The sequence below is a fragment of the Symphodus melops genome (genome assembly GCF_947650265.1).
Source record: "Symphodus melops genome assembly, chromosome: 2".
Taxonomy (NCBI): Eukaryota; Metazoa; Chordata; class Actinopteri; order Labriformes; family Labridae; genus Symphodus; species Symphodus melops.
Window position 1 is genome coordinate 17,732,224 of NC_136692.1, and position 10,780 is coordinate 17,743,003.

The 10,780-nt window shown below is 37.9% G+C and overlaps 1 protein-coding gene across 1 annotated transcript; it reads left to right on the top strand.

Moving 5' to 3' along the window:
• The first annotated feature begins 599 nt into the window (after positions 1-599).
• On the top strand, positions 600-9,732 carry capn9 (calpain 9). The gene is made up of 20 exons (XM_079337978.1): positions 600-1,039; positions 2,174-2,243; positions 2,333-2,451; positions 2,971-3,104; positions 3,854-4,022; positions 4,148-4,231; positions 4,579-4,664; positions 5,237-5,314; positions 5,415-5,575; positions 5,663-5,820; positions 6,170-6,378; positions 6,680-6,716; positions 6,804-6,884; positions 7,643-7,700; positions 8,120-8,184; positions 8,397-8,465; positions 8,848-8,926; positions 9,006-9,122; positions 9,250-9,308; positions 9,417-9,732. The coding sequence occupies exons 1-20, from the start codon at positions 833-835 to the stop codon at positions 9,441-9,443; spliced, it is 2,067 nt and encodes a 688-aa protein (XP_079194104.1). The 5' UTR covers positions 600-832; the 3' UTR covers positions 9,444-9,732.
• Positions 9,733-10,780: the final 1,048 nt, after the last annotated feature.

A 10,780-nucleotide genomic window follows, 5' to 3' on the forward strand; every position in this document is an offset into this window, starting at 1 on the left:
GCTAACTGTAACTCTGTCTGTACAACTATTGTATGCAACCATGGCCAGTTCCGATAATAATAGTCCCTCTGTTCGTAAACATAGATAAGGCCCCTAACCCGTGATTTACACGACTAAGACAAAAAGGTGAAAAGATGTTTGTGACTGTTCTTTTATTGTCCCACCTTTTCATCATCGTGCTTCTTTGGTGCAATTGAAATAGTTTCCTTTTTTTAATGTTAGAAAAACATCAACAGATTTATAATATCACATTATACAGAATAATAACAATTGAACGATCATTATTACGGTAGTTACATTCTTGAAGGAACAACACATTTATTTGACTCAAAAAATGTTTTTTTTAACGTTACAATGTATTTTTTTCCTAATTTGCTAGAATACAATGTATGGTCTTGAATCTATAAGAGTAGAATTGAATACAATTGATGAGGAAGTGCCCATATTTTCATAACAAAAGAGTTCTTAGCATATTGCAACCCAACGTAACAAAACTTGTCAAAAAAATTCAAAGGCATAAATTATCCTATGATTTGAACGAGAACAAAACATCCAAGTAATTTGTTTTCTGTTGTCATGTCATCAGATATAAATTCTTGCATTTTTCTGCAGGCCAATCCCAAAGAGAGATAAGAGACAACAGACTGTATAAGTGAGAGAGTCAGCAGGGGCGAGGTTCAGCAGGTGTGGAAGGACAAACCAGTTTCTGTCTGGAGGGTGTGTACCAGTCCTGCCCAACCTGACAGGTTTGTCCCTTCCCCAGACACACAGCAGGCGACTCGGTCCCTCAAACAGCATCTCACATCTCCTCGCTCCCTGTGAAGTGAAGAAGATGCCTCTGCAGTCTACTCTATCTGGCAGGGGCTCCGGCTCGCTCAAGGCGGTGGACACACAGTCGGATGGGAAATCGTTTGAAGAGCTGAGACAGGAGTGTCTGCAAAAGGGGGTCCTGTTTGAAGACCCAGATTTCCCTGCCGTCGACTCCTCTCTCTTCTTCAGCCAGAGTTGTCCTGTCAACATTGAATGGAAAAGGCCCAAGGTAAATCCAGACACAGCTCAACATTTCTATTTGAGGAGGATTGGATGATGCTCTGGAAAAGGTAGTATCCAAAATAATGAGCTGGTTGTGTTGTGAAAAAAAAAAAAAAACTATGTTCGAAGCGATTGAAATCAGCTGTATGAGTGAACTGTTGTATTTTTTTTTAATGAACTGTATAGACATATATACTATATAAATAAAGTTATTATTAACCAAACGAAAGGTAATAATAACCCTACATACTGTTTTATAATTAGTTAACACTTAATTTTGTATTTAGTTTTTATATATACAAAACAGATTATACTCTTACAGGCACATAAAAGTCTGGTTTTGTACAACCTAATTGATTGAAACTTCTGCACCGAATCTCTTGGTTGACTCAATGAGAATCAATAGTTAGTAATATTATGTCACTGAATTTGTTTGTATTTACTATGTTTTATTAAGTCAAGTCAAGGTTAATACAAAATTAACAATTAAGTGTTTATCCAGTCGTTGCTGCAAAACCTGTTCTGCTAGAAAGCAGTGTAAATAAAGCCAATTGCAGAGGCAGTTTCTTCGCTCTGAGCGTTGCACACAGACTTTATCCCCACACTGTTATCTGCAAGCCAACATGTTCTGAGACAGCCTGCAGCTGATCATAAGTGTTATTTTGTTTGTTTTAGCTGATCAGAGGATATATATATATATATATATCAGAAGATATATAGATCCGAAGTTTCTGTTTAGTTTGTTGTGATGCCACTTTACATTGTCACAACACTTAAAAAGCTAAAATGCCTTCAGCACTGACCATCACTAAGTAAACTGTGGAAAACTAATCAGTCATGTTTGTTACAATGACATTTCTCTTTTGGGTGTTTCTTCTGAGTAAATGCTTCAGCTGCTTGCAATTGGTGTGTGTGTGTGTGTGTGTGTGTGTGTGTGTGTGTGTGTGTGTGTGTGTGTGTGTGTGTGTGTGTGTGTGTGTGTGTGTGTGTGTGTGTTCGTGTTCCAGTGACTGGGATTTCAGGCTGATTAATATGCCAGGAATGCGAACACACCTATTAAAGGCACCTGTGTCACCTCTCTCAAACTGTCAAATGCTTTGTTTTGTAAAATAAACCAACCTGTTTCTTTCCTGTTTTCCAGGACATCTGTGATAACCCAAGGTTCATCGTCGGCAAAGCAGACAGGACAGACATCTGCCAAGGACAACTTGGTTAGTACTGAAGTTATCTGCAACTTTCCCCCCTCCCAATCTCATATACTTCACTCATTTACCCATGATGCAACTTTATGTCACAACAGGGGACTGCTGGCTTCTTGCAGCCATCGCATCATTGACCCTCAAAAAAGAGACCTTGGCTCGGGTCGTGCCCCATGACCAGGACTTTGATCGAAAATATGCTGGTATCTTCCACTTCCAGGTACACTGCTGGCTGAATGGTTGCAGACTGAGATGATTCAATGGTTGACTTCTGTTCCCCTCAATTGAGTGTACTGCTATGTCTATGTTAAATGTACTTGAAAAACCAACAAATGATCCCCCTCGCTAATGTAGAATGAATAGCAATCACTATGCTGCAGTAGCTAAGGAAGAAGTGTCTGTTTAATGGTCAAAACTCCCGTCTGTACACAAACTATGCTAACTGTAAGATGTTAATGTGCTTAATGTGCTAACTCAATGGTAGCTCCATAAATGATTTGGTCTACTGTAAAATAACTGCACACTAATAGCAATTTATAGTAAGTTTACTAAACATTTACTGTTTACATTAATCAGACATTGTTTTTCTTAAAGTGCTTTTAGAAACAAATATCACACCAAGTTTTATCAAAAGGTTGTTAGAATTGCAAATAACTTCACCAAATACTCAGTTGATAAATGAGCTATAGGTGCCAACACAAGAAACCCCTTTTCTCACCATATTCTTTGTCTGTTGTAGTTTTGGCAGCACAACAAATGGCTGGACATCGTGGTGGACGACAGGCTGCCCTCTGTGAGAAATAATCTCATCATGCTTCACTCTGCTAGTAACAATGAGTTCTGGAGCGCCCTGCTGGAAAAAGCCTACGCCAAGTAATAACACTTTCCTTTATTTTAAGTCCACAGTCTAACAGTTGATTGACATAAAATACATGTATTAATATGGTTGAAATGGAGATGTGAAATGTTTTAATAGTGTTTGGATAGGCCAGTCAGTTCATACTTGTGCACTACGTAACATAGGCCTACTTTAACCACCTACAGGGATAGAGGGATCCCCAGGTTTTTTGGAGCCTTGTTTTGGGCGTCACAAGCCGAAAAGTTTGGGGACCCCTGCTCTGAAGAGCAAAGACTTTGTAGATATCATGAAGGTAGATTTAGCTACTCTAAAAGCTGCAGCTGGTTGATTGTTGATTGGCCACTTTCAGACAGCAAGATCTCAAAATCTATATAAAGATAAAATCTAATAGTCATGGATATTCAGTGCTTCCCTCAACCTTTTCTCCAGTGCCAACTTTAGGTTAAACTAACATAACATGAATTTATCTTCAAACATTTTCAGAAAAAAGCATTGCACAGATTACATTTTCAATGTTGTAAATAATGAAAATCTATCCAGTCAAATACATCAATGTATTAATTTAAAAAAAACTGTCTTGCATGTAAATTGTCTTTTAAATATATATGTTGATGTTTTGTTATGATATTGTTGCTAGAAGAAAGTAAGGTCCTCTACAGGATCAGGTTACATTCTCTTGGTAAAAGGAAAACTCAAAGGCAAAGTCTCCATTTTACAAGATTAAACTAAACAACACTATGGTTTGTTACTCACATTAATTCAGACTGCACGGCAGCTATGAGTCCCTGAAAGGAGGCAGCACAATGGAGGCCATGGAAGACTTCACTGGTGGTGTGGGCGAAGTATATGAAACCAAGAACGGTCCCGACAACCTGTTTTCAATCATGAAAAAAGCCCTGGACAGAGGCTCCATGATGGGATGCTCTATTGACGTAAAGAACAAAATTCCAAAGACCATGTTCTTATTTATACAATTCATTTCATGTAATGTGCAGCTTTCAAACCAGAGGTTAACAATAAGGCTTAAAGATTCTCCATATACTTTGGTTTTCTCCAGATCTCCAGCTCTGCAGAGTCAGAGGCCAAAACTACCACCGGCTTGGTGAAAGGACATGCATACTCTATCACAGGCCTGGAAAAGGTAGGGCTCATCCTTCAGTAAGCAAAGTCACGACCATAGCCGAAGAGATGTCAACATTTAACTAAGAGCAGTATTCTTAAGTGAAGACTCCTTGAAGGGTCATCCCCCCTTTCCCAGAGTTGTTTGTTCAAAGTAAATCTTAGCAACACAAATTGAAAAACAAAGACAAGAGATGGCCCTTTTAAATACAGGATAAATGTGGTATATTCAGAAATTAGGTTTAATCATAAGAGCTTCGAAGGAGTGTAAAGGGTAATTTTAACAGCACAAATTCCCTATGGCAGTAAAAAAGAAAAGAAAATCCACAATCAATATCAAGGTGTATAACCTTTTTATCTGGTTTTCAGGTAAATTACAGGGGACGAGAGGTCAAGTTAATTCGGGTCAGAAACCCCTGGGGTCAAGTGGAATGGAACGGCCCTTGGAGTGACAAGTAAGCACTCAGAGTTTTTATCAACTTTCATCATAAAGTACATAAAAAATACAAAGACACATATATACATGTACTGTATGGCTCGTCAGACACAAGGCTCTTCATATCTCATGGAGAGCTTCTGTGAGGATTTTTAGATGGCAATAAAACAGACTGTATTTAATATGCGTGTCTCAATATGAACTATAAAACCGAAGACCATCAGGAACACAATGGATCATTTTTTACAAAAATGACAAATGTCTTAACTGCACCCATTTATTTTATTTTGTGGATCTGTGGTTATTTTGCAAACAATAACAATAATTTCTTCCAAAAGACAGATGACCGTGTTTCCTAGTTTTCATTCAAATAAATCATCAAATAAACACAAAATTCAACACCTACAGTAGTAACAAGTATTGTTTATAATGGGATTCTTGTATTTCACAGAATTAATAGGAATCTCTGAAATCACTTCTGGAATTTATAATAATAAAACATTATTAAATAATTGGCAAAAATGCAGCACAAAAATAAAACTTTTTTTTTTTTTTTAATTATCGTGCTTTCTTTTCTCTCTCTTGTTCCAGATCTGGAGAATGGGATTACATTGACAGAGCAGAAAAAACTCGTATTCTGCAGAATTCAACAGAGGATGGAGAATTCTGGTGAGTCCAAATGATGATTGTGACTGAATGTGTGTGAGAGGATCTGAGCTGTGGTGCAAGAGGTTCCAAAAATGCAACACGGCTGTGTTTCTCCCTCAAGGATGGAGTTTGAGGACTTCAAGAGGAATTACGACAAAGTGGAAATCTGCAACATGACCCCTGACGCTCTGACCGATAACACAAAGCGCCACTGGGAGGTCAATATGTTTGAGGGGAACTGGATCCGTGGCTCCACTGCTGGAGGCTGCAGGAACTTTGTCGGTAAGTAAACCTGAATTTAGAAAAAGAACTTATTTGAGTTGGTGGTATCCGCTCTGTACTCTAAGGTTCTACATCTTCAACCTGCAGACACATTCTGGACGAACCCGCAGTTCAAGCTGAAGTTGCAGGATGCTGATGACGAGGATGACGTCTGCAGTGTGGTGATTGCTCTGATGCAGAAAAACAGGAGAAAGCTGAGGAAGGAAGGCATGGACATGGAGACCATCGGCTTTGCAGTATACGAGGTCAGAAAGTAACAAAACATTCCATAGCAGCTTTCCTGTGAGCTCATTGGGTAGTTTTTCGGGGGCTTTGGAGATCAGTTAATGTTTTTAAGACTATATATGGAGCTGTAGGAGAATTAAAAGCAAGCACTGATAAGAAGTTTTTAAAATACTGAAAGATGGTAATCCATGGGATCAAAGGGGACTAGGAGCACTTTTTTGTTAAGTTAATAATGGAAAAAGCCTGTATGCACCATTTGGGTACCACAGTTTCTATGCTGTCTTAATATAATCTTGATATTTTGTTCTTAATGGTGTACGTGTTATAAATCCAGATATAGAGGGATAACTCAATCTCCTTTCCATTTAGGCGCCAGAAGAGGAAGATCAACTGGGGAAAGATTTCTTCCGTTACCACGCATCTAAGGCTCGCAGCAAGACCTACATCAACATGCGAGAGGTTTCAGAGCGCTTCACACTCCCTCCTGGGGATTATGTGCTGGTGCCTACTACCTTCCAGCCCCACCATGAGGCCGACTTCCTCATCAGGATCTTCTCTGAGAAGCAAGCCGGAGCTCTGTGAGTGTTAAATGTTGGGTTAACTTTAAAAAGTTCAAACAGCGAGTACAGAGCCAATGTCATCCAAATGTTAATTTCTATGAGCTTAATGAGAATTTGTATATCCCTTGTTCTAAATTTATAATGTTAGACTTTTAATGCTGGACATGAACTAAATCCTGGGAACTGCCAAAATAGTTGCTTTAATGCATTTTATTTAAAGGCACATTTCAAAACACTAAAGGTCACCTTATAAGCAGAGATATGATAAATGAACAAGAAAGACGTTAAATATTGGAAATTGTGTGGTCCTGTTCTACAGTGAGATGGGGAGCAAAGTGGATGCTGATCTGCCAGATGTAAGTAGATTTCCCAGTAAATGATTAGCAGTCATTCATTCAGTGAATTGCCAACTGCTTTTACTGATGCGCTGTTGTTCCAACTAGCCACCCATGCCCAGTGCTCCAGAGGAGGAGACAGACGAGGAGAAAGGTCTGAGGAGACTGTTTGATCAGCTCGCTGGAGACGTAAGAAAATAAAAACTTTGTCAATATCAGATCAGTATGCAGAACAGCAGAGGCGTATTGCGAAGCATTTGTGAAGATTGGAGGTTTAATCATTGGATGACAATGTATTTCCACCTTCTTCCGTTGTACAAAATTGAAAATTAAATACTCCTACAACAGCGCTGATGATGTTGTTTGAGTCAGTTAAAGTCAGTTTTAGTTGAAACAAACAACACAACACAAATGTAAATGTGTTTTTAAGTCGTCTTTAGTTTCTCTCAGTTGACAATAACTGGCTATTCTAGAGTGACAGTCATCCAGAAGATGAATCCTGAATACAGCTTACTTTTTCTTTATAGTGTCATGTTTGTTTGTTTTTTTTGTAATTTCTCTCATAATCACACAACAAAACATTGATAGCATTACCTGAACAGCACTGTGTTAAGTGCTAATGAGCAAATTCAAGGATGCCAGCTCACTACACTCAGATTGTGAAGAAGTTCAACAGTATACTTCTACACACCAGTATGTTTGCACTGTCATAATGTGCTATCAAAACACAGTCAGTCATCGTAATCACAAAACCGAACAAACACGGACTTTCTGCAATGCATTTTGATGGACATCCGGGCGGAGCAGGGGAATGGCTATACGCACTTAGCCATAGGTCAATCCAAATGTAAACAAACATCTTTCCCTGTGCAGTAGGATTCACGGTAATTACAATTTCTGCATAATTATAAATTTATCTGACGTGTTAAATCCTGTCTTAACTGCAGGATCAGGCTATCTCCGTCGAAGAGCTACAGCAGATGTTGAACGGCGTTCTCAGCAGACGTAAGTCGCTCAAGATTTAAATGAATATATCTCTTTTTTTTTTAATTTATAACTTTTGTATTTCTGAATAAGTTTTGGTAGAACCTTCATTTATGACAGTTTTTCTGTTCAATTGAATGTGAAGGCTCCACAAGGCTCTATCAGGTCAGGTGTTCATTAATGTGTAATGTTTATGCTGTTACACATCATAGATGTCCTTATTCTGTTTCATAACTTCACAGATCACATAAGAATCGACATTAATATTAAAATTATTTAAGCATAATTTTTTACCGCTTAAGTTTCCTTAAGACATCAACACTGCAGTTCAACCAAGAAAAGACAGATTCTATGTTCGACACAGCTACTGCTAATGAGGTTGAACATATTGATTTGTTAAATACTGTTCTGTAAATTGTATTCTGTTGTTTTCTTTTCAGGAAAAGAGATCAAATTTGATGGCCTGAGTCTCAGCACCTGCCACAGTATTATGAACCTGATGGATGTATCCTCCTTACACATGACTTGTGAACACAATGTGCTCAAGTAAACCTCATGTGACTGGACTTGCTTTGCTAAAACCAACACAGTATTATAAAGACAGTATTATTGCTGCTGTGTCACATAAGCACCCTTTGCTTTAGTAAAAGCTTTAAACCATGAAAAGGTTGGATTCAGATGAGAGGGAGGGGGCTTTTTTCCTTGACAGAGAACCAGGGGGACAACACAGGGAAGATGGAGTTTCAGGAGTTTAAAGTCTTCTGGGAAAAGATGAAGAAGTGGATTGTAAGTGTTGATTCATGCCTTAAACTAAATCCTAACTAAATCAGGATGAAAAGACAATGCTCTGAATTTTGACCCAAGTAAAATAAATAGTCCCACAGTGCGGAAATATATTCTTAAAAGAAAAATGACTGCATCTAAAGATCAGTAAAGTACAAAAGTGTTAGCATCAAAATAGATGCAGAATATCAAAAGTTATTCTACTTACTATGTGGGAAGGCCTGCATGATAATAATGTTATTTTTTGACCATGTGATTCTTTCAGGGAGCAAATTGAAATTATATGTAAACATATGTTCTATAGGTAATTTTAATAACTACTGGTGCGGGAAAAGTTTGACAGTAATTTGGTTATTTAACTCACTCTGAACTCTTGTTGTTTCAGATGCTCTTCCTCTCCTTTGACACTGATCGCTCAGGAAAAATGTCATCCTACGAGCTTCGTATTGCTCTCAAAGCTGCAGGTGAGAGACGTTTGAATGCTTTGTGCAGAACTGTATGATTAGATTTAAGGGCTAACATTACTGCTTGGCTCTCACATAGGCATGCAGCTGAATAACCAGCTCCTGCAGCTGGTCGCCCTGAGGTTCGCTGACAACAACTATGACATTGACTTTGACGACTACCTCACCTGCATAGTCCGTCTGGAGAACATGTTCAGTATGTGAAAAAGCTGAATAACTCTAAATTAATCTCTAAAAATGAAATAGTCATTGTAGAGCTTTTTTGTTAAACTAAGAAAGTCCTTGCCCACTTTGTGCTTAAATTATGTTTTTTTATGAACCAGGAGTTTTCCAGGCAATGGATGAGTACAAGAGGGGGCGTGTGAGGATGAACATGATGCAGGTAACCTACGTTCATCATGTAACATGACATCCTTTAATCTCCGCAAATACCTAATTTTTTGCTTCTGACGTTTTTGTAGTCTAACTGAACTTTTTTCTATCTTCCCAGTTCCTGATGTTGTCGATGAACGTCTGAGGAGAAGCTGGGAGCAAACACACGCCACCAGAAGAACAAATCAAACACAGGCAGTAATGGTGCAATTTGGAGTTTCTTTTTCATGCGACACATTCTCAACACCTATCTTTTTCTCTTTTTAAAAGCAAAATAATGTGAGCTATTTTCTGTGCTGCAGTGTTGGAACTTTGGTCAAATGTTAAAATGTATTAACTAAACCTTGAGGACAAAAGATATTTTTATTATCTCTGCTTTCTGCATAAATGAAAATACATTTTGAATAAAACTTCTGGCTTTCTTATTTTGGAAATGTCACTGGTTTTGCTGATAATTATTAACATTTATGATAAATTAAAGATTCAGACATGATGATAGTTCAGGACTTATTAGACAACAAGGTGGCCAGCCACATAGGCAGTAATATGCATTAAATCATTTATCATTTGCTGTGAATGTAGGTGCTAAAGTACCAATTTAACAGTGCAGGAATACAACAATATTTGTTGTTACAAGAAAAAGTCTATCATCCAGATTTTTACTTGCAAAAGTTACAAAGAAATTATATTTTGCATTTATCTGAATATGCAAAGTCATTACAAACATCTGTAGTACAGAGACTCCATCTTAGTATCATCTTAGTTCTGAAATAATTTGTCTTTAAAAAGTTCTTTGATAACTTTCTAGTCTCTAGAACTCTGCCCCTCCAGTTTTCCTTATTGTGTCTCAGCATTGCCTAACCTGTTGAATACAGCTCAGCATATTTTCTCTTACTTCAAAAGGAAGACTCTCTAACGTTGTTAATCTGGGTCAGAAGCTGCTGCACCCAGGCAGCTGGTTCTTCTTACCCAATATGTTTTCTCTGATGTGTGTTTAAGAACAAGGTATCTAATGAAGCAGAACATGTTAATGTTCTAAACAGATATACGTTCTTACATTAAAGAGTCAATGGACATAGTAACATTCAAAGACTATTTCATGGTTTTACACACATCTGCTTGTGTTTTGTTATGGTAGGGTAGCTTATAACCAAGCAGACAATAAGTCTCCACAACGCAACAATGAAGTAGTTTTGATGCAGCAATCACAGAGTATCAATTGTGTATGATTTAAATGGTATGTTTTTGAAAAGGTTATAGGTTGTAGGTTGGTGGAGGTATTTAAAAAACAAACAAAGAAGGAATGTTGATTAAACTGGAAAAACGGGATCTCAGGCATTTCACAATCAGCAGTGTTTGAAGTGCAAAATGGAAAAACACCAGTGGGTGGGTGGAATATCCTATCCTGTACAGAGGAGTACAAGTACAGCGCACCGGTACGTGTGTTGCACACAGAGCCAGCTTTATCAAATATAAAAGAAA

What these genes read in the sequence shown, in the direction of transcription:
- capn9 (XM_079337978.1), top strand. Translation starts at nt 833, where the DNA reads ATGCCTCTGCAGTCTACTCTATCTGGCAGGGGCTCCGGCTCGCTCAAG. An exon ending in GAACGGCGTTCTCAGCAGAC is followed by an intron (nt 7,701 to 8,119) that starts GTAAGTCGCTCA and finishes TTTTCTTTTCAG; the next exon opens with GAAAAGAGATCAAATTTGAT. An exon ending in AAAAGATGAAGAAGTGGATT is followed by an intron (nt 8,466 to 8,847) that starts GTAAGTGTTGAT and finishes TTGTTGTTTCAG; the next exon opens with ATGCTCTTCCTCTCCTTTGA.